The following is a 25232-nucleotide window of genomic DNA, read 5'->3' on the forward strand; positions in this document are numbered from 1 at the left end:
GTACTATTTTTCAACATTAAATAGAATGAACAAATTGAGCATAACTGATAAATGTTTATTAACAATAACAAGGGAATCCGTAAGTAGTATCTTGTCTGGGGGCAACTAGGTGGTGCAGTGGATAGAGCTCCAGCCTTGGAGTCAAGAGAATCTGAGTTCAAATCCAGCCTCAGACAAATAACACTCACTAGCTGTGTGACCTGGGCAAGTCACTTAACCTCACTGCCTCACCAAAAAAGAAAGAGAAAATAAAAATAAATGAAAAGTAGTACCCTGTCCTCACCGGCATGTTAAGGGCACCAAGGTTAATATTCTCTTTTTGCATTAAATACAGGTTTAATAATTTAGGGTCTAACAACAGCTTTGTACCTATTCTGTAGAGAAGAGGTTAGGATAATGCTAGAAAATAAAGTCATCTGAAGTTCCTTTATTCAACAAAGTTAAACCTAAGCTGCTCTGACCCCTTCTCTGTACTCACACAACCACTGCCTGAGCTCAGGCCCTAATAATCTCTCCTCCAGACTCCTGTAAGAGCCTCCCGATTCATCTCCCTGTGTCAAGCTTCCTCCGCACAGCTGCCAAAGCGATTTTTTCTAAAGCCGAGGTCTGACCATGTCACTCCCCTGCTCAATAAATGCCAGTGGTGCCCGACTATTACCTTTAGGTTCAAAAATCAATGCATCTGGCCTGGAAAGGTTCTCCCCATCTGGTTCCAAGCTACCTTTTTTAGCCCTGTACATTATTCCCCTTAAAGCGTGCCATGCCCTAACCAAGCTGGCTTTTTTGCTGTACCCCATTCATACTCAATACTCAACCCAGCATCTCCATGCCATCTCTGCCCCAGCCATTCCCTCTGTATTAGAGCCCTAAGATCTCTTCAAAGCTCCACTCAAAAGTCACACTCTACATGGGGCCTTTCCTCATCTTCCCAGATACTCGTCTTCTCAACAAAATTTAACTGGGATATATTTTGTATACATGTACATCTGGATGTATATAATGGAATGGAAACTTTGTAGGCAGGAGAATGTCTAATTTTTTGCTTTTGTTTTTCCAGTGTCTAGCATACTGTCTTGCATACTGTTAATAAATGGGCACTTAATAAACGCTTATTGATTGACTGATTTTTCACAAATGACAATTACATAAAAACTCTATCTAGATTTCCAAAGCTTTTGTTAAATTTTTTAATATATTCTCAAACAGTCAATACTCCTTAATATAAAGTGCAATTTGTGAACCTTGCTAAATAGCATAATACTATCCCATGTGAAGCATCATGAAACTAACCCATTACTGACAGTAAAGTATGCCTGCTTGCTTCTCAGCAGAGTGATGACAGACCACAGGTATGGAATGATATGACTTTGACTCTGTATGCTGAACTGTACTTCTCTGTTATAAGAGAGGTTCTGCTAGGGGGGAGGAAGTCATTAGGAAGTTACAGTAATTTTGTTTTTTAATCAATAAAATTTTTTTCAAAAAAGGTAAAAAACTCATTAATTTTTTTAAATTACTGTAACAATGAAGGTCTCAAAAGCAATCTTTATTCTTCTAGGTTATAGCCACAGAAAGGATTTAGCTCATTTGGAGGGCCATATTTATAACCAAATATTCATGTGTCTATTTTTGAGAAACAGAAACATCAAAAGATCTGATCATCGCAAAGTTTGAAACATTTCTTAATAATAAAAGTTTTAAGAGATAAACATCATAAAAAATCTTTACTGATCCCATATCGCCCCTTGCCAAAGCTACCTTCACATGCAACCCAGAACCCTCTCCATCATCCTAACGGCTGAAGCATCCCTGTCTTATAAGTTAAGTCATTCTAAGCCTTTATTCTGCCACTCTTCTCATCACCTACCACTCAATGGGTTCAAGGGTCAGCTCTTTGCATAAAGTAGAACTTTGCAAGAGCTAAACCCAGTTCTCTTTTTAGAGTTTAAGCCTACCTGCGGCCGACTTGCTTTCTTTCTCAATGCCAGGATGCTTTCACCACACAAAAGCTTCTGAAGAGAGTGCTCGTTATTAATTCTCAGCAAGAAGCCTACAATAAACTACTACCTTACGAGTGTGTCTACGGTGCCGTAGAAGAGGACCACGTCCTGTTGCCACAGAGGCTTTGGCTCCAGGGCCAGAAGCCTGATCTCCCCATGGGACAGGTCTGTGTGCACAGAGCAAATGAGCGCACAAAGAAAAGAATGAAAAGTGAGGTCAGCACTTAAGCATCACTACTGTTTAAAACAGTCCCTCAAAAGAGAATATTTTATTCGATATCAGACACTCTGCTACTGGTTGAGATGGAAGTTTCTGGACATTTCAGATGGAACTCTAAACCACCAACACCAATCTCTCCCAGTTCTGCAGGAGACCAAATCTGCTCTTTCTGGATTCCCCAGATTGGTGGCACTCTCCCCACCAAGACGGCTCCATTTATTTGGCCAATATTTTGCATATCCTCCTCTGCGCCCATGATGCTGCCCCTAGTATGATGGAAACTCTTGAAGAATAAGGATGCTTCCTGTCTTTGTCTTCCCAGGGCCCAACACAGTGCTTGATATACACCAGGCTCTGAATAAATGTAAGCTGAATTGAAATGAATTTGAACAGAGGAAACTCAAAAAACACTGGAACCTTCTGATGAGGGACTCAAAAGGCTACTTGGAGCTAGAGGGATAGTAGCTGGTTGAGGCAGAAGATCCCATGAGACAATATTTTCATGAATGAATGAATGAATGGAAAAGCATTTTTAAGTGCTTAGCAGAATCTGTTTTTCCTTTTTTCTTACAGTCTTTAAATAAGAAAATGTATTAAAGGCTAAGGTGGAAGGGCAGGAAGATTGGTGGTGGCCTAAAACACTCAGGAAGACAAAGATATGTGAGTGATGAAACATAAGGTAAAAAAAATTCAAGGAAGTCCATAAAGTTTTGCCAGATATTAAAGAGTTCTGTAGATTAAGTAAAGAAGCCAGGCACAATAAATGGTGATAGGAAAATTTCCTAAAACAAAATTAAAGCCAAGTGATATTTCTTCTATCTCTACATTATTGAAAAAAATTACCTTTTATGTTCTTATATAAGCTATTCCTGAGCTACCTAAAAACAATCTCTTCTGTGGCCTGGTTGAAAAAGACTCCTTTGAGAAGACAATTTACAACATGCTTTAACTATATATTTAAATATCAAGCCTGTTATCTCACTGTCAAGAAAACTCCCTCTGTCAATGCAGATCAGTGACTATTCTGCAGCTTGGTGTTGGGGGAGGTACTTGGAACTCTGAAGAGCTTAAGTGACTTGTCCCACATTATACTGTCCATATGTGCCAGAGATAGGACCTGAACCCAAGTCTTGGTTCTCCAAGGCTGTCTCAACTCTACTATGCTGTCTCTCATCTACATCCTTTTAAGTGAGAAAGAAATTTCATCCCAAATTCTACCATTACTTTCACTTAGTTGTTATATCTTAGCTTTTCCTTAGACTGAAAGGAGGCTATTACTATTAAGCGATCCTGATTTCTAAAATCCCAAGATTCTAGTCCAAAGGGACAGGACACTAAGATGGCTTGGCTGAGACTTGGATGGAGTGCTATCTCCAAGGGACTCTAGAACAAACACGAGGTAGAATGTAAGCTCTTTGACAGCAGGGGCTGTCTTTCATTTTGTGTCTACAACCCTGGCGCACCTTTTAGGAGTGAGTACTTCATAAATGCTTATTGAATTAGATCAAAATCCTCTTTTTTGCAATCACTTTTTGATCTCATCAGTTCCCACGGGTTCAAATACCTCTATGTAGATTACTCCCACATTCCCATATTCAGCACTCATCTCTCTCCCAAGTCTCACATGATCAACACACCAAACAACATTTTCACCTGGATGTCCCACAAGCATTTCAACTGCAACAGTCCAGAACAGAACTCATGCACCTTTCTCCCTAAACTCACCCGCTTCCCAATTTTCTGAGGAAGGCATAACTATCCTGCCAGTTCCCTAAGTCATCTCCACATGTTCTTCACTGCCTCACACTCCATTTCCAATCAAGTGCCAAACCCTCTTGATTCTGTCTCTGTAATCTCTCTGACATCCTTCCTCCTCTTTCCACTCAGTGGCCTCCACCCCAGTTTAGGGCTTTATTGCCCCTCACCTCGATTACTGCAACAGCCTCCTCAATAGTTTCCCTGATTCTAGTCTCTCCTCTCCTCAGTTCATCCTTCCCACAGCTACAAAACTGACATTCATCTGGCCTAAGTCTGACCATAGTCAATCAACAAGCATTGACTGAGTCCATACTATGTGTCAGGCACTGTGCTAGCTGAGCAAGACACTTCAGTGGTTCAGTATGGCTTTCAGGGTAAAATACAAACTCGTCTCCTACCACCTAAAGCCTTTAAATACAATCCCAACTGGCCGTTCCTGGCTTCATTCACACAATTTCTCTTACGGCCCCCTTCATTCCAGCCAAACTGGCCCTCCTGGCTTTATCCTGTAGACAATATTCCATCTCCTGACTGCACAATGCTGACCTGGCAGTCTCCCCTGTCTTCCTCCCACTAGGAATCCCTATCTCCACTCAAGGCCCACTTCCTACATAAGACCTTTCCTGATCCCCTCCTTCCAAAAAATTACTCTCTCTATACGTGGTATTTATTTATTTGTACATGTTATTTTGACACGGTAGAATGCAAGCTCCTTAAGTACAGGGGCTGTTACATTTTGTCTTTGGATCTCCAGTGTCTAGCATAAAGTGGTCACTTAATAAAAGCCGGGTGAATTGAAGCGACAGCTTACTGTTTGGTGCTTGGTGAAACACACTACCAAACATAAACAATGCAAATTTCTATTAAATAAGTGTCTCCAGAGAGCAAAGCATTTAAAAAGAATAAAAAGCCAACTATGATTAAATTTGATTCCTGACTGCTACAGAAGCGAGCCAGATCTTTGCTTTCATTTTCTTAAGAATATTAAATCCCCTAAAGTTGCTCAATTATACAAAATGTGCCTCTATAGTCAGTTCTCACCTTCTACATCTCCATCTGAACACGTGAATTTTTCAGCAAATGTGACTCATACGCTGGCCTCTTGTCCAACTAACCCTGAAGCTAGGAGGGCCCCCAAGCTGACACAAATCTAAGGCTAGAACACTCTCACTCACACAGATCAATCGGGATGACTTCAGAGAGCTGAGTCAGCTTTACAACAGACATACGCTGGCAAACTCAGTTTACATCTTTCCTCACAAATCATCAGCCCTCGCCCCCTGTGCTAGTCTGGTAATTTTTCTCTTCTAATATGCCGGGGAAGAAGGAAGGAGGGGGAAAGAGAGGTAACTTTGGGAAAAGGCTCAATCTTGAAATATGAACTAATCCCCATACATTCTGCATAGAATCACTGAGTCAGAGTGAAAAGGGACAACAAAGGTCTGCACTCCAACACCATTCAGAGTTGACTGTCATGAAAACACAATCTGACGTTGATTTTAAAAAAAGGTCTAAGAGGAAAGCACCCATCCAGGTAATGCATTACTATCTAAAATTAACTTTTAAAAACTCAATTATCAGTTACTGGGAATTACCTAGTGAAAATCTTCACTAAAATAGTATAATTATGTACTATCAAATGATATTAAAAAGATATGCATCACAGTGTTCTTCTGATTCATGCATGTATCTCCATGACAAACACCAGGGGACAGGGAGGAGGGAGGAAGATGCAAGAGAATGTTTTTGTCAGTTTCCTGAGATATCGTGTCTGTCAGCCACCACCACTCCACCTGGTGGCAAGAGCCACCAAAAACTGGTCAGAGGGCACTGGAGAACTCATTCTCCAGAATACTACAAACAAGTCCAGAGAGAGAGAGAGAGCATCAGTCTCAGCTGGGTTCACAAAAGAGAAGATGATCACCATTAAAAATGAGCTATCCAGATAGGATCAAACCGAAGATGGGAAAAGGCTAATTACAAGCACCTTTCTCACACTCGAGGTTAAAGGCCAACTCCAACGTTTAGAGTGGCTTATCCTAAGACACAAAAGGCCAATGAATCTCTGCACCATATTTCCCTGCTACTTCTCTACACCTTCTGCTACGGGTAAACTCTAGTTTAATTAATACAGTTAACAGAAGCCTGACATGTAGCTTTCAGATATTTGCCAGTAACACAAATTCATGGGATACTCTAGTCTGATTTCAACCAAAAATAAAAATGGATAAACAGAGCTCAAACAAAATTAAAACTGAGTCTGACTGCCCACACTTATTTTCACACATGAGGAAAAATAGCAGTTCTCTTAGAAGCCTGGAGTAGACATACTGTATCTTTAGAACACAATGTTAAAAATATGCCCCCCTCTTCCCCTACCTGTTTCTCACTCAAAGCTGTGATTTTGGCTTGGAGTTCATGAAGCTGCTTCTTCAGATCAGCATTCTGATTGGAGAGAAAAAAGATCTGTGAGAAAGAGACTTCATTTGTTAGTGCAGAATAGTAGCAAAAGGACTTTAGGCATCTATTGTATCATAGAGCATGAACCACTTCAAGCATTTAGCATTAACTTTACCCAGCTGTATCATCCCTGATCCACAAGTCCTCCACACAGACTTCAAGCACTAATGGGGAGAAGGGCAACTGTTTTCTAGAATGGTTTCAAATTTAGAGGTAACTCAGCTAAGTAAAAGTTATGAACACACCAGTGGTTTTACAGTATCTTCCACTGAAACATCACCTTTCTGCCACAAGTCATATTCTCAGGTCACATGTTTAAAGGAACTCTCCCACTCAACAACAAAAAAACCAAGATAATACACATGTGCACCTGCTCGCTCTCTCTCTCTCTCTCTCTCTCTCTCTCTCTCTCTCTCTCTCTCTCTCTCTCTCTCTCTCACTCACACACACACATACCATATTAAGTGCATAGCAGGAGAGGGGTTTTTCTCTTTTTTTCCTCTATTCCTCAGTACAGTCTTACACAGTTAGTTATAGCCTAGATTTGGAAAAGGTTTCATTATGATGACTGCTGAGACTGCCCAACCACACCAGGACACTGCCTATAAATGGGCATTCATTTCCTCAACTCTGAAAATTCTAGGAATTAATATATGTATGCACATACTCCTACTAAATGTACCCTATCTTGCTTTCACTCAGATGAAAATTAAAACAAATATTAAAACTTGCAAATAGCCAATGCTGAAGGGCAGCAGATTAAACACATATTCCAATGAGATTATTTTTACTTAACCTTTCTTTGTAAAGCTCTTCCAATCATCCCACCCTAATTTCTATCATGTTTTATGTTCACATCATCCAAACTTTTCTGACCCAGAAAGTCCCCATGCTAATCTGATGCCGGAGCTTGCATATGAAGAAAGTGGAATTATTGCATAGGGCCCATCTGATAAGGCAGGCAGGCCGGCCTCACTCAGAAGATGACCCACAAGGTAGCCAGCTCTCTGCCTCTGAGACTCAGGTGAGGGATTGTCTTGTCATGTCATCACATGGTGTGCTACAGAAACAAGTACTTATAAGAAGGATTCACTGAACAGGTTTATTTAAAATAAGCAAATATTTTAGTGTTTCCTATTTTAGGTTCTACTTCTAAGGCTCAGCATGCCAATCTTTTATTTTAATGTGCATTATATTAAGTTCAAAAAGGAAACACTCATCTTGGAAAAATGGACAGCCAGAGAGGAATGAGTACCATTTACTGGAATCAATGGATTACACTGAGACAAGCGAAAATTAAGCCACAGAACCCTGAGCTTGTAAAAATAACCTTTTCCTATCTTACTAAAAGAAGATGGACTAAACTGCTGCTCTTAAAACGCCAGGGTTTTTTTTTTCTTTAGAATGATACAGACCTGCTATGCTTAATAAACTATAAAATTTACCCAAGTGCACACCTATGGTTTTAGGTTTCCTGTGAATTGCTTATAAAAATGAGGGAAATTCTCCTTTGATTTCCAGAAAGCAGATTTTGACTAAAATATAGTTTTCTATATATAATACTTATGATTCCCGGAAGTTACAGAAGGCTGTGATGTCAGAACAGCCAATAAATTATATAAGGCAAGATAATCCCATTTTAATGAGTGGAGAGAAAGCAGAATAGTCGAGTCAGTATGTGCCCACCAAACTTAAGGACAAGTCCAGAGAGTGAGTGCCTGCCCTACTTGCCAGACTGACACAAATGGTGATATGTCTACCCGTTGGGGATCCAGTGTTGACCCTGAATAGAGAGAAGCTTTGAGCAGTTAAATGACCCTGGAACATTAGACAAACACTTAAGTAAGACTGAGTAACAATTATCCTCAGCTACTTTCCATCTTTTTTTTTTTAAGGCAATTGGGGTTAAGTGACTAGTCCAGGGTCACACAGCTAGTAAATGTCAAGTGTTTGGTCTGAGGCCAGATTCGAACTCAAGTCCTCCTGACTTCAGGGCCAGTGCTCTATCCACTGTGCCACCTAGCTTCCCCTCTCAACCACTTTCAACAACTATAAGGCCTCCAGAAGGCCTCACAATCACCCAGTGCTTGACAGCAAATGCTTTCACATTTTTGTCAAGATATAAACAGTAATGATAAAAAGTAACAAATGAGATGACATCCTATTTACATGAAAAAATAACTCAAAGATGAGGCTCTTCCCTCCACTCAAAGCACGAAGAATTTGAGCCCAGGACAACAGCTTTTTAAAGGTCAGACAATTCCTTTATGCTTAAGGAGCTCCTTCAGAATTCCATCACCATTTTTTATTTTCTAACTTCTGGACTGAATGAATGAACAAAAGTAAATATTTACCTGTGGATCCTGCTTCATTTGAGCAACCAGTTTCTAATAAAAAAGAAAAAGAGAGCCGTTAATGTTCTTCTGTGTTAACCAACCAGAGCCGCAATCACCAGGTTCTAGAGACAGATAGAGTCCTAAGGGGGAAGCTACAATTTAAGTTGCTGCAGTTATTTTTTAATTGGCCAAGTTCAAAAGGGACCCCAAATCTTGTATAACTCATATCAACGGTCATTCAGATGAGACATCCCGATCAACTCAAAAGCCAGACTGCCACCTATTTCTTGATTTCGTCTTGAACTGACTGCTCCCGTTCTTCCTGGGTACCCTAATTTAATAGCTTAGCATCTCTTTAAAATTTTGCCCACAGGCCCAAGGAAAACAGAACAAAGAAAGTACATCAGAGATAAAGGCTGCCTGCCCATAGAATCAAGTGCAGGCTACTTAAAAGAACTAACATCTGGCTGGTCTTCTGGCTTTGCTCTTGCCACACAGGAGACCCAGATTTTGAAGGGACACGGCCAGGGATGTCTAAGGGGGAGGGAGCAGACAGGTAACAATGCAATGTTCTTCTAACTTACTCAGTTCTTCTGGGTAGGAGAATACCACCAGCATACTGAGCAAATATGAAAGAATCTTATTGGGAAAAGAGAAGACCAAATAAAAGATGAAGGAAAAAAGAAATCAAACCAATTTACTTCCTGGAAAGTAGCAGAAATCTTCATTAAAGCCTCTGAAGGACAAAAGAAGGCTCTGAAACCTTGGTTACCTGGGATTTTGGGGGGAAGGAGTGGTGAACTACATGATACTACAAAAGTGAATTAACACTTATAAGTCAAAAAACAAGTTTTTATTTTTTATAAGAATCTTTCCAAAACATATTATCCACACTTATGGCTTCTTAAACAATGAATTCAAAGTCCTCTTTGGCTTTCCCCCAGTGACTCCAGGGTATACCCAGGATCTTATCAGGAGGAACAAATATGTTTGGGTTTTTTTAGTAAATAATATTTTATTTTTTCCAATTACATGTAAAGATAGTTTTCAACATTCATTTTCATAAGATCTTGCGATCCAAATTTTTCTCCCTCCTTCTCTTCTCCCCCCTCCCCAAGACAGCAAGCAATATGATGTAAGTTGCACGTGTGCAATCATGTTAAACGTATTTCTACATCAGTCATGTTGTGACAGAAGAAAAGACAACAAAAGGGAAAAGCCACAAAAAAAAAAAAAGGAAATAATGTGCTTGGATCTGCATTCAGACTCCATAGCTCTTTCTCTGGGTGTGGACAGCATTTTCCATCGTGAGTCTTCTGGAATTGTCATGGATCATTGCATTGCTGAGAAGAGCTCGGCCAATCAGAGTTGCTCATCCCATAACGTTGCTGTTGCTGTGTACAATGTTCTCCTGGTTCTGCTCACTTCACTTTGCCTCAGTTCACGTAAGTGCAGGTTCTTCTGAAGTCTGCCTGCTCATCGTTTTTTATAGCACAATGGTATTCCATTACGCCCATGTAGCACAGCTTGTTCAGCCATTCCCCAGTTGACAGGCATCCCCTTAATACCCAATTCTTTGCCATCACAAAAAGAACTAGTATAAATATTTGTGTACACGTGGGTCCTTTCCCCTTTTTTATGATCTCTTTGGGATACAGGCCTAGTGGTGGTATTGCTGGGTCACAGGGTATGCACCATTTGATTGCCCTTTGGGCATATGGAACATTTCGGATCTTTCCAGTCCTAAATTTATAGTTCCGTGGCAATACGGTATCTGGTCCTACCCTGACAAGCCCTAGACTTAGAAATTTCATGTTTGCCTAAAAAAACAAAAAAGTTTGAATATCTTTTCTCTTGTTGTCAAATAACACTTTTTGCTGCTGTGACTTTTGCTCCTGTGAGGATTACTCTTTTAATCTCCTTGGAGATGAGAATGGAGCTTGTTAAGACAATTTTTTAAAATAAGAGTGACTGGGCTCTGAGTGAGAAGTACACAGGCCATGCTCTGCCCTGGCCTTAAAGACCCTCACCTCTGCCACTCAGACTTGTGTTTTCTTCCTCCGTCCAGATGAGGTTTCCAAGAGCTGAAGCAACTTAGAGGAGCGACTCTCGCACACAGTTGGTGCTACTAGATTTTACCTCAACACCACGAGCACTGGCTCCTTTGCTAGACTGGGATGCTTTTGTTCTAATTACTAGAAAGAGGAGCAGAATCTACCCAAACCCCGAGTCTCTAAGCAACTGAAACCAAAGGTTATATGGCTCTGTCCCCACAATGACTGAGGGTGGACACAAGGAGGGAAGCTCTTTGACCTTCTCTTCTTACAGGGTCACTGTAGGAGGGGAAGCAAGCAGACACTATCTGAAATCCCAGAGCATCCTTGGTTGATGCTTAACTGAGCAGCAAAGAAACTAGGAGGGCTGAGAAACTGGCTTTGATACTAGTGGACAAAATCTTTTTTTCCCCCAGCAAACAGCCCAAAAGCTTCAGAACTGACCAAAAACTGGGGGCACAACTGATAACATTACCAAAGAATCCTCTTGGGAAGAAAGTTGTAAATTTATTTTTTCTATGCTGAAGAAAATAAGCTGCACTTCTGATGAGAAATGATTAGTTAGATAAGTTGGTATTGTGACTACCTCCAGTTCTCATAACTTTTAAGCTTTGCCATCATGTTAATTCTCAGGATTCACTAAATAAAAAAAGGAAAAGTTCTTTCCTAGGAATTCAAGACAACTAGGTGGTGCAGTAAAAAGAGCACTGAGCCAACAGTCAGGAAGACCCAAGTTCAAATTAAGCCCCAGACACTAGCAACAGAACCACAGGCAAATCATTGAACCTGTTTGCCTCCATTTTCTCAACTGTATTTAACATTTCTCCTTTTCTATATTTAATACATGGTCAGTATTTTTGAATGTATCATGCACAGCTGATAAATAGGTATGCTCCTTTTTTTTTTTTTACTGACAATCAATACTTACCAGAGGTCTATCATATCTAACTTCTCTAAAATTCCATCTATCGCCTTAGCTTCTTTCTTATTTTATGCTTAGATTTATCTAGGTCTAAGAGGGATAAATTGAGGCCCATCCCCCACTAACACAGTTTAACTAGCTACTTCCTCTTGCAACTCATTTAACTTTACCTTGAAGAATGAGATATAATGCCATTTGCTGCATATTTGTTTAGTACTGACATTAATTCAGAGCATGATACTTTCTACCAAAATGTAGTTTCCCAGTTTGTCTCTTTTAAGTGGGTCTGGTTTTGCTTTTGCTTTGTCTTAGATCATGACTTCTCTCCTGACTTTTTTTTACTTTAATCAAAGCATAACAGATTCTGCTCAAGCCCCTTATTTTAACTCGGTCTGTATGTTCTGCTTCAAGTGTTTCTCTTATAAACAACATATTGCTAGATTCTAATTTCTAATCAATTCTGCTATTCTCTTCCATGTTATGGGTGAGTTCATTCCATCCACATTCAGTTATGACTGCTATGTACATCCTACATCCTATTTTCTTATACTTATTCTTCTCTTTTTTACTCTGTCCCTTCCTCAATTCTATTTTGCCTCTGATCACTGCCTCTTTTTCCCCACCACACCCCCCTTTTTCCTAACCTCTCTTCCCTCCTGCTCCCTTGCTGGGTAAGATGAATCTCTGTACCCCACAGTATGTTCATTTTTCCCTCCCTATACTAGTTCAGATAAGAGTGAGGCTTAAAGTGTTGCCCATTGCTCCCTTTATTCACCCCTCCATGGTATGAACTCTTCCTTGTACACTCCATACGTGTGAGGCAATCCCTCCCTCCCCGTGCCTTCCATTCTTCTTTTGAGATCACCCCAACACAACAGAATCGCAGCCAGGCCCTCCATCTAAGAGCCCTCGTGATGACGAAAGCTCTGAGAGGCTACGCACCTCTTCTCCCCATGTAAGAATGTAAACAGCTTACCCTTGTTTAGTCCCTTATGTCTACCTTTTTATGCTCGTCTTAGAATCCTGTGTTTGAGCGCTAGAATTTCTATTCAGCTCTGGTCTTTTTATCAGGAATGCTTGAAAGGCCTCTATTTCATTACATACCCATTTCCTCCTGTAGGATCATATTCAGTATTGCTAGATAGGCTATTTTGGGTTGTGATTCTGGACCTTTGCCTTCTGGAATATCATATTCTAGGCCCTCTATTTCTATATAGTGATGGAAGCTAAATCTTGTATGATACTGGTTCCCTGGTACATGAATTCTTTCTTTCCTGCTTGCTACTTCACCTGGGAGTTCTAGATTTTAGCAATAAAATTTCTGGGAATTTTCATTTTGGAGTTTCTTTCCAGAGGTGATGAGTGGATTCTTTCAATTTCTACTCTGCCCTCTGAGTTCTAATTTCTAATCAATTCTGCTATTCTCTTCCATTTTATGGGTGAGTTCACTCCATCCACATTCAGTTATGACTGCTATGTACCATATTTTCTTATAATTATTCTTCTCTAAACAGTTTTCTTTTATAATTTCTTGAAATATGCCTAGGTTTCTTTTTTTTAGTGGCTTTTGGGTAGTCCAATGATTATTAAACTATATCTACTGAATCTATTTTCCTATGAAAAGTTGTTTTTTTCCTATGACCTATTTCACATTTTCTTCTATTTTTCGAGTCTTTTGACTTTGTTTTTATTATTTCTTGTTATCTCATGGAGTCACTAGCTTTCATTTGGCCAATTCTCATTTTTAACAAGCTATTTTCTTCAGTGACATTTTGTACCTTTTTAAATTCTCTTTTCATAACTTTCTTGCACAGCTCTCACTTCTTTTCCCATTTTTTCCTCTACTATTCTTATTTGATATTAAAATTTTTTTTTGCTCTTTTTTTCAGATATCTTTACCTCTCCTAGGGACTCTTGTTGGGCTTGTGTTCAATCTACATTTTTCCTTTAAGGTTTTGCTTACGGATGTTTTCAAGTCATTGTCTTCTTCTGTATTTCTGTCTTGAGTCATTGTCACTATAGCAGCTCTTTAAGGCCGGGTTCTTTTTGGTTTTGCTTGCTCATTCTTCTACCTGATTTCTTCTTCTTCTTCTTCTTTTTTTAAGGCAATTGGGGTTAAGTGACTTGCCCAGGGTCACATAGCTAGTAAGTGTCACGTGTTTGGTCTTAGGCCGGATTTGAACTCAGGTCCTCCTGCCTTCAGGGCCCATGCTCTATCCACTGCGCCACCTCGCTGCCCTGTTTAGCTGACTTCTTGACTTTGGTCTTATGTTGGTGTTGGGGTCTGCTCATTTCTCGGGGGGAGAAGGGTGGTGAGATTTGCACTGAATTTGCCCTTTTTATGTCCTTCCGCTGTTTTTACAGCTCCATCTGGGGGCCTGAAAGTTTTCAGTGTTTCCAAGGTGGCCTGAGGAGAGGTTTATTTACTATCCTTCTGGTACAAACTCTGCAAGTTCCTGATCCGAGCCTGGGTCTGCTGAATTGTGAGTGGCTGAATTTCAGTAGACTACTGTTGGACTCGGTCACTGTCAGCCCATTGGGAAGGTCTGCAGTTCAGAATCATTGAACTACTTGACTATACTTTGGTTTTGGTTTCCTCTCCTACTTATTCCACTGCAGGCTTGTGCGTGGGGCTAAAGGTTAGAAATGAGTCCCCACCTCCGCTTTTGGGTTCAGAGACATAGAGCTCAGTTTTTAGAACATAGGCCTTGCTCCATACACAGCCAGGACCTCAATTACCTCAGCTCATGACTGCTTCTTTCTACCCTGGTGAACTGGGTGATGGGTGACAGAGGTGCAAGATGGCACTGCATCCTTCTCCTAGTGCTTGTTCAGGAGTCTCCTGGGATCTCTTTCTGCCCCAGGGTTATCCGCCCCTTACCTTCCCACCAATGCCACTATTGCTGCCACTGCTGCCTTCACAGCTGCTGCACTCCTGGCCAACTCCCACCTCAGCGTATTCAGGCCTCTATATCTTCCTAAACAGTGCTGGTCTGGAAAAGGCACTCCCTGTGACTATGTCTTCGCTTTCCGAACAGAATTTGGTCTGGTGTATTTTTTCAGCTGTTGTGGAGAAGGTATATTGGGTGAGCTGAGCAAAAATGCTGACTCTCACTCTCCAGCTGTACTCTGTCCCACAGTAACTCTTAAAGGCCTCAGTTTCCTCAACTGTAAAATGAGGATAATGACAGCACCTACCTCTCAGAGTTGTTGTAAAGATCAAATAAGATAAAATTTATAAAGTGCTTAGCACAGGGCCAGGCATGAAGTAGGCACTATGTAAATGTTATTATTTTAATAATTTAATAATGCTCATTCCATTCCCTTGTTCCCCTTCTCCTCCAAACCTAATTCCAATTTACCCATTCAGTTTTATTTCACGCAGCTCTCCTTCACATGCCTTGTGATAATTATCTTGGAGGGGAGAAGAGGGCAGTAAAACCCCTGGATGGCCTTAACATAACCCAAGGGGTGTACAGGATAGGAAAATGGGTCCCATCTTACCTTCCCTGCAGTAGCAAATCATAGGCCTTGTCTCCAACACAGCCACATCTACCCTTTATCCATTAAGATCCAATACTGCCTAAATCAACCCCGTCTTGAAGCTGTGCAAGCTTCCAATCTTCCCCAGTTTGAGCTGATATCTGCCCCTTGTGGGGACCTGTAACCTAACTCTGAGTGAAGTAATTACACAGATGCCACCAGGAAAAACAATGACTACCCAGCATTCTCACCAAGAAAAAAAAATTATTCCTGAGAGCTCCATTAAAAAAGTGAGGATCAGGGCGCCTAGGTGGTGCAGAGGATAGAGGGTGGAGTCAGGAGGACCTGAGTTCAAATCTGACCCCAGATACATAACAATACCTGTGTACTCCAGGTAAGTCACTTAACCCCAACTGCCTCACCAAAAACAAAAAACAAAACAAAAAAAAAGTGAGGACCTGTCATTCCATAACTGCATCCTGAACTCTGCTGACCAAATTACAAAAATCACAAAATCTCAGAGGCCATATAATCCCACCCAGACATGAAATAACAATGCCCTCTACAACAGAGGTCACAGACACTACTGAATGAGGCAGGAGCCAGATTAAAATGTAATTGGGAAATATTTAACAAAATAAGTAGAAATACAATAAAACACAGATAATGTTAATGTGTGGTTCAGTGACCTCCATTTCTATTTGAGCTTGACATCGCTGCTCTATAACATGCTTGACAAGTGGTCATCCAGCTTTTGCTTAGACACTTCTAAGGAGGAGAACCCGCTGCTTCCCAAGACTGAGATAACACTTCCTAGGCCAAAGCAGAAAGACATCCTGTACTCTATGCAGATCACTTCTCTCTTCTCCTCTCTCTACTTTCTGGAAACAATCCTTTGTCATTTCTGGTAGCTCTTATGGCCAACTTCCCCCTTCAGGACTCTTTTAGGAGAGTAAGGCTTCTGATGCACACACCTAACTTCTTTCCTCATCTTACCTGTCTAATCCATTTCTTTCCCCACCTTCAGTCTTCTTCCTTAATTCCTACCAAATTTCCCCTCTCCAGATTCAATCTATTTCCTTCTTCAACGTGAGTATTTCTTCTAGCTCCCTTTTCCACTCAAATCAGGATGGTTTCTCCAGGGCCACATCTTCTGTCCTTCTATTTCTGGTTGCTCCTAGGGAACTGTACATGCTATTTCTTACACAAAGGATCTCCCCCTTCCCTGCTCTGCTCATGGAAGCCTCACCCATCCTTCAATGCTCAGTACAAAGACCACCACCTCCTCTTCCTCATAGCATTCACTCCCTGATTCTCTCCAACCTCTCCTGACACACAAATGAACTCTCCCTTCCTGAGGAAGGGCTCCTGTCAAAGAACTTTCCCTAAGCTTAAAACATTCTCAAACATTTCACTTTGTATTATATTTTTCTAAAACTAGCTTCCAAAATTATGAAGCTCCTGGAAAATAAGGCCCCTGTCTCAGTCTCTATACAGAGTAGGTGCTTGTGTTTGCTAAACCTAATTCATCTTTCAGTAATACTATATTCTATTCCACTAAAGGGATATAGCAAATGATTTTATCTTTTTTAATATTCATTTAAGTTTTTTCTGGGGGGGGCTACACAATGGGGTTAAGTGACCTCCCTAGGGTCACACAGTTAGTGAGTATTATGTGTCTGAGGCCAGATTTGAACTCAGGTCCTCCTGACTCCAGGGCTGGTGCTTTATCCACTGTGCCACCTAGCTGCCCCTAAAAAAATTTTTAAGTTACAAATTCTCTGTCTCCCTCCAGCTCCTCCTCCAACTACTGAGGACAGCAACATGCTGCACATTATAAATGTGAAGCCACGTAAAACATTTCCATATTGATCATGTTGTGCAAAAAGAAAAGGCAAGAAAAATTTAAAAAGTAAAACAAATGTGCTTCAATTTGCCTTCAAGAGTTCATCAATTCTCTCTGGAGATGGATACATTTTTCACTATGAGTCCTCTGGAATTGTCATGGATCACTGTCTTGAACACAGTAACAAAGTCTTTCATAGCTGACCATCACTAACAGTATTGCTGTGACTGTGTATGATATTCTGGTTTTGCTCACTTCACTTTGCATCAATTTGTATAAGTCTTCTCAGGTTTTTCTGAAACCATCCTACTTGTCATTTCTTATACCACATTAGTATTACATCACAATCATATACCACAATTTGTTCAGCCATTCTCCAATTAATGGGTATCCCCTCAATTTCTAATTCTCTGCCACCACAAAAACATTAAATAAACATTTTTGTATATATAGGTCTTTTCCTCTTTTCTTTGATCTCTTTGGAATACAGGCCTAGGAGTGGTATTGCTGGGTCAAAGAATATATACATAGCTTCACAGTCCTTTGGGTGTAGCACCAAATTGTTCGTCCAAATGGCTGGACCAGTTTACAACTCCAACAACTGAGCATTAGTGTCCCTGTTTTTCCATGCCCCCTCCAGCATTTGTCCTTCTCCTTTTCTGTCACGTTAGCCAATCTGATAAATATGAGGCGGTATCTCACAGCTGTTTTGAATTGCATTTCTCTAAGCAACAGTGCTTTAGGGCATTTTTCACGTGACTATAGATAGCTTTGATTTCTTCTGAAAGCTGCCCATCTATATCCCATCTATATCCTTTTACCATTTATCGACTGGAGAATGGCTTGCATTTTTATAAATTTGACTCAGTTCTCTATATACTTGAGAAACGAGACCTTTATCAGAGCAACTTGCTACAAAAGTGTTTCCCCAGTTTCCTGTTTTCCTTCTATTTTAGCTGCATTGGTTTTGTTTGTGCAAAAACTAATTAAAAGTTTAATGTAATCAAAATTATCCATTTTGCCTCCTGTAATCTTCTCCAGTTCATTTGGTCATAAAAGCTTCCCTCATCCATACATCTAGGAGGTACATTTTTTCATGCTTCTATGATGTGCTGATGTCACCCTTTACATCTAAATCATGTACCCATTTTGACTTTACCTTGGTATATGGTGTGAGATGTTGGTCCACTTTCTCCCAGACTACTTTCTAGTTTTCCCAGTAGGTTTTGTTGAATAGTGAATTCTTACCCTAAGAGCCTGCATCTTTGGGTTTATTAGGTTCTTGTGATTATTTACTTCTACACACAGCATACCTTATCTATTCCACTGATCCCCCAACTCTATATCTTACACAGTACTGGATTATTTTAATGATTACCTGTTGTAGCATAGTTTGAAATCTGGTACTAGGAGGCTCCCTTCCTTAAATTTTTTTGCATTCATTCCCTTGATATTCTTGACCTCTTGTTCTTCCAGATAAATTTTGTTATTATTTTTTCTAGCTCTATAAAATAATTCTTTGGCAGTTTGACTGGTATGGCATTGAATAAGTAAATTAAGTAGAATTGTCATTTTTATTATATTGGCTCAGCCCACCCATGAGCAATTAATACTTCTCCAACAGTTTAGATGTGTCTCTATTTGTGTGAAAGGTGTTTTGTAAATTCTTTGATACAGTTCCTGGCTGTGTCTTGGCAAGCAGACCCCTAAGTATTTTATATTGTCTGCAGTTATTTTTAATGGAATTTCTCTATCTCTTCCTACTGGATTTTGTTGATAACACATAGAAACGTTGATGACTTTTGAGGATTTATTTTATATCCTACAACTTTGCTAAAGTTGTTAATTGTAGTTTTTTAGTTGATTTTCTAGGATACCATAAGCATACCATCATATGATTTGTAAAGAGTGACAGCTTTATTTTTTCATTGCTTATTTTTACTCTTTCAAGTGTTTTTATCTTAAAGGCTTACTCAATAACCTTTTCTCCATTTCAACGGAAGAATACATTCTGAAAGGTTTAAATATTACTTGCCCCGAGTGTCTACTAGAACAATTCATGAAATCAATTAGAAAAAAAAGGCAGAAGAACAATAGCTGCGCCCTGGACAGGTATGCTATCCTCATCTATGATGAACCTACATCACTGATTCCACAAACATTTCAGCATATACCATATGCAACAAACAACTCAACATCGCAAATCCAGGTATCTAAAATATACTCTCTCCACAATCAAATTCTGAATGTATCAAGCCATCTTTTAAAATATTTTTATTCAGAGTTTCATTTCAGCCCCGAGGCTGTCTTCCTCAGTTGATAAAAAATGAGGTCTTCCAATGTAACTAAACCAGAATAATGGGATACCTTCACCTTATTAGTTATAAAACACACAGTCTGGCACATTCTAGGTGCTTAATAAGTCAATATTTGTTGATTGATCCTCTCTTAGTGGTACCAGAATTAGGGCCAAACAAAATGAAATCTAAACACAGACAGATACACACACCTGTCAAGTCTTTGTATCCAAGCCTCTTCTGAAGGGAAGCACGCCAGTAGTGGTACATGAAGAAAGGGCAAACACAGGGGACCTATCTGTGTACAGCAGCTGGTTCTCTGGCTATTGCTGAGTCTAAAAGCACCACAGTAGCAGCAGCTATTTAGGTCAAAAGGGGAAGAAGGACACTGAATCTTGCAGCCACAAAAGAGAACCAATTAAGAAGGCTGACTGTATTCATCTAAACCAGATTTTACCTGGGATACTGATTTCTGTGACAGCTCACTAGATCTCCATTATCTCTCATACCAAAGTAAAACTTTCAGGAGGAGCCCAATACACACAAAGCCCACTTGAGCTCAATTTTTACTAAGATTACTTCTTGTAATGCTCTTTTTTTTTAAGCATTCCTTGAAGATCCCCTTCTAAGTTCTCACCCAGTATGGTTCTAGATGGCCTGACAAATCTAGTGGTTATGAGAAACACAAAGCAGCATTCACATGGCTACCCTGACCATTTTCAGAAGTTCAAGGCTGCTCTGAAAAGCAACAGCTCTCCGTGAGAATTAAAAAAAAAAAAAGGTTTCTTCCTAACTGCACAGGTAGTGATTACCTTTCAAATGAGAAAACATAGGCCAAGTTTCATAACCCGAAAGTGCAATGTAAATGTGAGCTAGGATCATCAGCGCACTGAGATACTCCATCTTTAGATGATAAATGGATCCAACCCAATGTTACATCTGATGTCTTAGAGCGCGAGTACAAGATCCAGCGAACACCTAAAACAGGGCCATTCCTATCTGCGGCCTTCTCTTGTAAAAGCTAATTCTTTGGTAGTCTGAGGCAGGCCTTTTGCCTTGATTAAGGCTGCAAACACATTTAAAAGGTTTACTCAGCCTAGCTTCCGGGTGAAAAATGTAAAACTTGTAGAATTCAAGCCTACCTGTGGCATACAATCACATTTTTATTTACTGCCCTCATCAAGGTTTTGGGAACAAGAAATGCAGTTGTCTGACGACTAAGACTATCATCCATGTAAAATGGGACCTGGGACTAGAGCTAAACATTTTCCTAATTAACAAAATTGCATGTAACATTCCTCCATATAAACTATATCCTTCAGAGAGCCTGAAACATCCAGAAAAGCTCACCCTTAGCCATGATAGCCAGCTATCAAATCTTTTAGTAACAACCGTGAAAAATCTTCAGCTCTCCTCTTCTGGAGCTGCTTGGGGTCATGGAGTCTGAAGAGCTGGGGAAGAGTTTGGATGGGCCAACTCCAACACAGGGATCTCCTCAACCATGTCTCCAACAAGTGGTTTTTCAGCTCCTCTACACTGGTAGTGGAAAGAAAACTAATTCCCCCTCATTTGACAAGTGTATGACATCTCTAAAATAGCTCTAGCTGCTAAAAAGTTCTTCCTTGTAATGAGCCAACGTCTTCTGTCTTCCCGGCACTGCTGACTTTTGCCCCTGGAACCACAGGAAATGTGTCTGCCCCATCTGGTACTTGTCAGCCTTTTAAATACTGAGAGACAGTTGTCCTGCACCCCTCCCCCAAGTCCTTTCTTTTCCAGGCTCAGCACACCCAAGTCTTTCAAACTGCTTTTTCTGATGACGTGGGTGAGATTCTGGTTGCCCGTCAGCGCTTCTTCGTGTTCTGACTAGGCCAGAGTACAGTCTGGAGGCCTGGAAACTGGACGTCTGGTAAAGCAGTTTAAGACTGGAGGAGCCTCTGTGGGCAGTCAAGCTCTGCTACCGATTCCTACTCAAGCCTACACAAATCTGTACCTGTGCGGCTTTTTAAATATGTCTATTCCTGTTTTCCTGGGAGCAGCTTTTTTGTCATATGCTTCCTAACTATGGGCTCCTTAAGAATGAGGTTTCTGTTCTATTCATCTCTGTATTGATTCTATTAACTAGCCCAGTGTGTTACCCGCCCTAAGTGATTAATACATATTTATTTCAGATCACTGAATCTGCTTAACAGTGATAGTAATAGTGGAATAACACGACTCACAGTTAATATCTAAAAACAGATACCAGAGAAGAGGGCTGTCTACTAAAATTGGCTATTACTTGATGTTATTTGGGAGAAGAAAAAAAAACACCCAAGAATAGAACTTACCTGATGAACCTGAATTTCCACTTTAAGGGCCTCCTGTAGAGTCTGCAACTCCATCCTCTAACTTCTCCACTTTTTCTAATGTTTCTGCTAATTCTACAGTTTCTTCAGTCTTTGTTCAATATGATAAATGTCTTCTCACTGCAGCTGCAGACCACAAAATTTTCCCGTTACATTTGATACAGAAACATATTGATAGTTGCAGTATAAATACCAAAAACACAAACTTGCCTAACACAGGATAAATTCCACATTTAACATTAACTTTCCTAAAAGTTAAGAATTTAGCATAGACAGAATGGATTCCTATGAACTAGTGAATTTATTCTTGTGAACATTATAGTGTTCCAATATACTTCCTTAAACACTTCCAGTTTTCAATGGCAGTCTCTCTCCCTGCACTTAAACACTATATTAAGCAAACTTCAAAATATTGTCATCTGGGGAAGGCCAGCTCAGAGACGGAAACCTCTTATGCATTTCTATTTGTGAGGCCAGGGGAAAAAAAAGTGTCATATATTCAACTGTTTCACAGAGGCAGGGTGTTTGGAAGAGAGATTAGAAAGAGAGGAGGGTTATAGCTGGATGAAGGGGAGACCCCACTAATAAAAGAGACAAAAGAACACTCCTGGGCAAATACTCCTAAAGCCCAGAACTCTGGAACAACTGTACATACATGAAATTGCTAGAACCATTAAATATTGATTTAAAATGTTAAAAAAAACTTATGCAAAGACTGCTGGAATACATGTAATAGTCAATTTTCAAAAATCTGATCATTTTTGATACTAAAAGGGCTCAAACTAGTATTTTATAGTTCCCTTTTTACTTGGTGTTTTAATTAAGTATACAGAAAAATCAAAATAGTTTTATTTTAACTAAAAATTGAGGTTGTATTTTTGTGTTTCCTTTGAAAATAAGTTTTGAAATTTAACTAAAAATGTTTCTGTAACATTTCTGCTGATCCAAGTTCTAAACTAGGGCTGAGGAGGAAGAGATAGCTGTGGTACATACGAAGGGGTGCTGAATCTGGAGTGAAAGCACCAGGATATTAATTATGGCTTTACTATGTATTACTATGTGTGTGACCTCTGGCAAAGTAACGCAGCCTCTCTGAGTCTCAGTTTCCTCATCTGTACAATATGACTATGGGACTAATTGATCTCAAAAGTCAGAAATACCCATTAAAAAAGTCTCGACCCCCTCAAAGTTCAATTTCTTCTATACTGAGAGTAGCAATTAGCATCACACTAATTAGTGAACTATCAACCAGCTCAACTTCTGTGTCCTGAAAATGGACAGCGGCTCTAAAAATGTGGAAGGAACGGTGAAGGAGCCATCGGCAAATTTCATGTACCCAATGCATTCCTTGGCAAAGGAAAAAATCAGGCTTAACATGGAAGTTCTGTATGTTGATGACAAGCCTGCAGCACGTGCTGGTACTCTGGTCAGACAGCTCCCTGCTTCAGAGACAAAACACAGGGAGGGACATCGACTTGGCAAAGATTATAAATGCTAAGCGCTCATCTCACTTAGAAACAAAATGAATGGTTTCAAAAAGTAACAGCAAAGGGGCAGCTAGGTGGCGCAGTGGATAGAGCACCAGCCCTGAAGTCAGGAGGACCTGAGTTCAAATCCGACCTCAGATCAAACACTTGCCACTTACTAGCTGTGTGACCCTGGGCAAGTCACTTAACCCCAACTGCCTAAAAGCAAAAAAATAAAAATAAAAAAAAGTAACAGTAAGAATACTAGGAACTAAGAGGGAGTAGAAAGTTCATTTCAAATCCTTCTTCCTGAAAGAGGCCTAAGTTCCCATCACTTTTCGCCCTCAGGCAGCACAGATCCAGAGCCGGAAGGAACCTTGCAGGGCATCTCATTAAACACTTTCTTCTTGTAAAGGTGGAACCAAGGCCTAGAGAAGGTAGGTGGGTCATCCAAGTCCCGCCAGGAATAAGGGGCAGATGGTGCATATCTGAATCTGAACCCTCCAACTCTAAATCCGTTGCTCTTTTTCTTGTACCGTCCTCCTTCTCTGACTAGTGAACAAAACGAATACAAATGTTCTTAACTGCCACAAGACCAAAACAGTATGAATGGAGCCCTCTTAAAGTAAAAATGTTTTAAAGTTTAAATAACTCATTTTATTTTGGCCTGCTTATTGTATAACAAAGAATGTATTCTTTACTAAATTCATTAAAGACAATTTATAAATATAATTTGTTCCAAGAGAAGCTCTAGTTTGACCATTTTTAATATTTTAAAAGCAACAAATGTGATGCTTTAAGGTGAACCTAATCATGGTCACAGAGTAGGTGCAACGCATTAAGGCATGGTGCCTTTTATCACCCAACACAAACATCTCTCTGATTATGCAAACAAATATTACTCTCTGTGATAAATTCATTTAAAAAATGAAGTAGCACCAATCACGATGCCTAAACTATTCTTTTTTTTTTTGAAGTTATTCAACATTGGCATTTAGCTGATAAGGTTGTAGAATCTCTACTTTAAGATCTACAGTGAGAGAAACTGAGGCACAGCATGAACTAGTGGAGACAGAGGGAGGAGAGGGAGAAAGGGAGAAAAAGAGGGAGACAGAGAAGGAGAGAAAAAGGGAGAAAGAGAGCGCTGACCTTAGACCCCAGAAGACCAGGGACCAAGTCTCACTTCTTGACACACACTAGCTGGGAGATCAGCAGGCAAGCCACATAATCTCTCAGTGTCCTAGGAAACTCTCTAAGACGGGAGTTGGAGAAGAAGGACTGGCATCTTGGCATTCTCTATTCAGAGCTGAAAGGCACCAAAGCTAGGATTTTTTCATTCTGAGCGACGGTTTTACCTTGTATTTCTAAATGAACAGAATCACTTTTCCCACTCCATGAGTGGGAGTGGCACTCAGGCTAAAGACTGGGGCTAGAAGGAGAGACAGAGGAGGAATGATTAGAAGGGGTGATAATTAAATCATAAGTGATGATGCTGCAAAGACTGCAGAAGAGGGCCTAGGACAGAACTGTGGACTATACCCACAGTAAGGAAGGGGGCATGTTAAGTCAGCAAAGGGTCGAAGAAAGAGCAGTACAACAGGCAGGAGAAACAGGAAACAGCAGTGTCACGAAAACCCAGAAAATGAAAGAGAAAAGAGTGGTCAGCAACATCAAATGCTACAGAGACAGTGAGAAGGAGGCCTGAGAAGAGGTCACTGGAATGGCAATTGTGAGATCATGGGTAGCCTTGAAGAGAATGTATCAGTTGAGGGAGGAGATCTGGAAGTCAGACTGCAGCTGGATAAGATGAGAGTGTGGGGAGAACAAGGGCAGGGACCTAGTATAGACAGATGGCTGAGAAAGGGAGCAGAGCCTTAGCAGGGATGGTAGGCTCAAATAATACCTGGACTACCTCTTTACAGGGTCTCAGCAAAGTGTTTGTAGAACTTTGAGTGCTATATGTAAATGGGCTTTAATTATTACGCTTCCTCATTAACACTGTGTGCTTCAACACTTCTTACTCAGGTGCTCCCTCCCTTTTAGTG

At 40.3% G+C, this 25232-nt stretch overlaps 1 protein-coding gene across 1 annotated transcript in view; it reads right to left on the minus strand.

Moving 5' to 3' along the window:
- Window positions 1-25232, minus strand: part of PHF21A (PHD finger protein 21A) — a 215033-nt gene that overhangs the window by 152418 nt on the left and 37383 nt on the right. The window contains 3 exon segments of the mRNA XM_078148326.1: window positions 6358-6423; window positions 8793-8825; window positions 21704-21847. Of these exon segments, the coding sequence (XP_078004452.1) occupies window positions 6358-6423; window positions 8793-8825; window positions 21704-21757 (153 nt within the window). The 5' untranslated portion in view covers window positions 21758-21847.

The sequence above is a fragment of the Phascolarctos cinereus genome, unplaced genomic scaffold, assembly GCF_003287225.1.
Source record: "Phascolarctos cinereus isolate Bilbo 61053 unplaced genomic scaffold, phaCin_HiC Scaffold_9;HRSCAF=440, whole genome shotgun sequence".
In the NCBI taxonomy this organism is placed as follows: Eukaryota; Metazoa; Chordata; class Mammalia; order Diprotodontia; family Phascolarctidae; genus Phascolarctos; species Phascolarctos cinereus.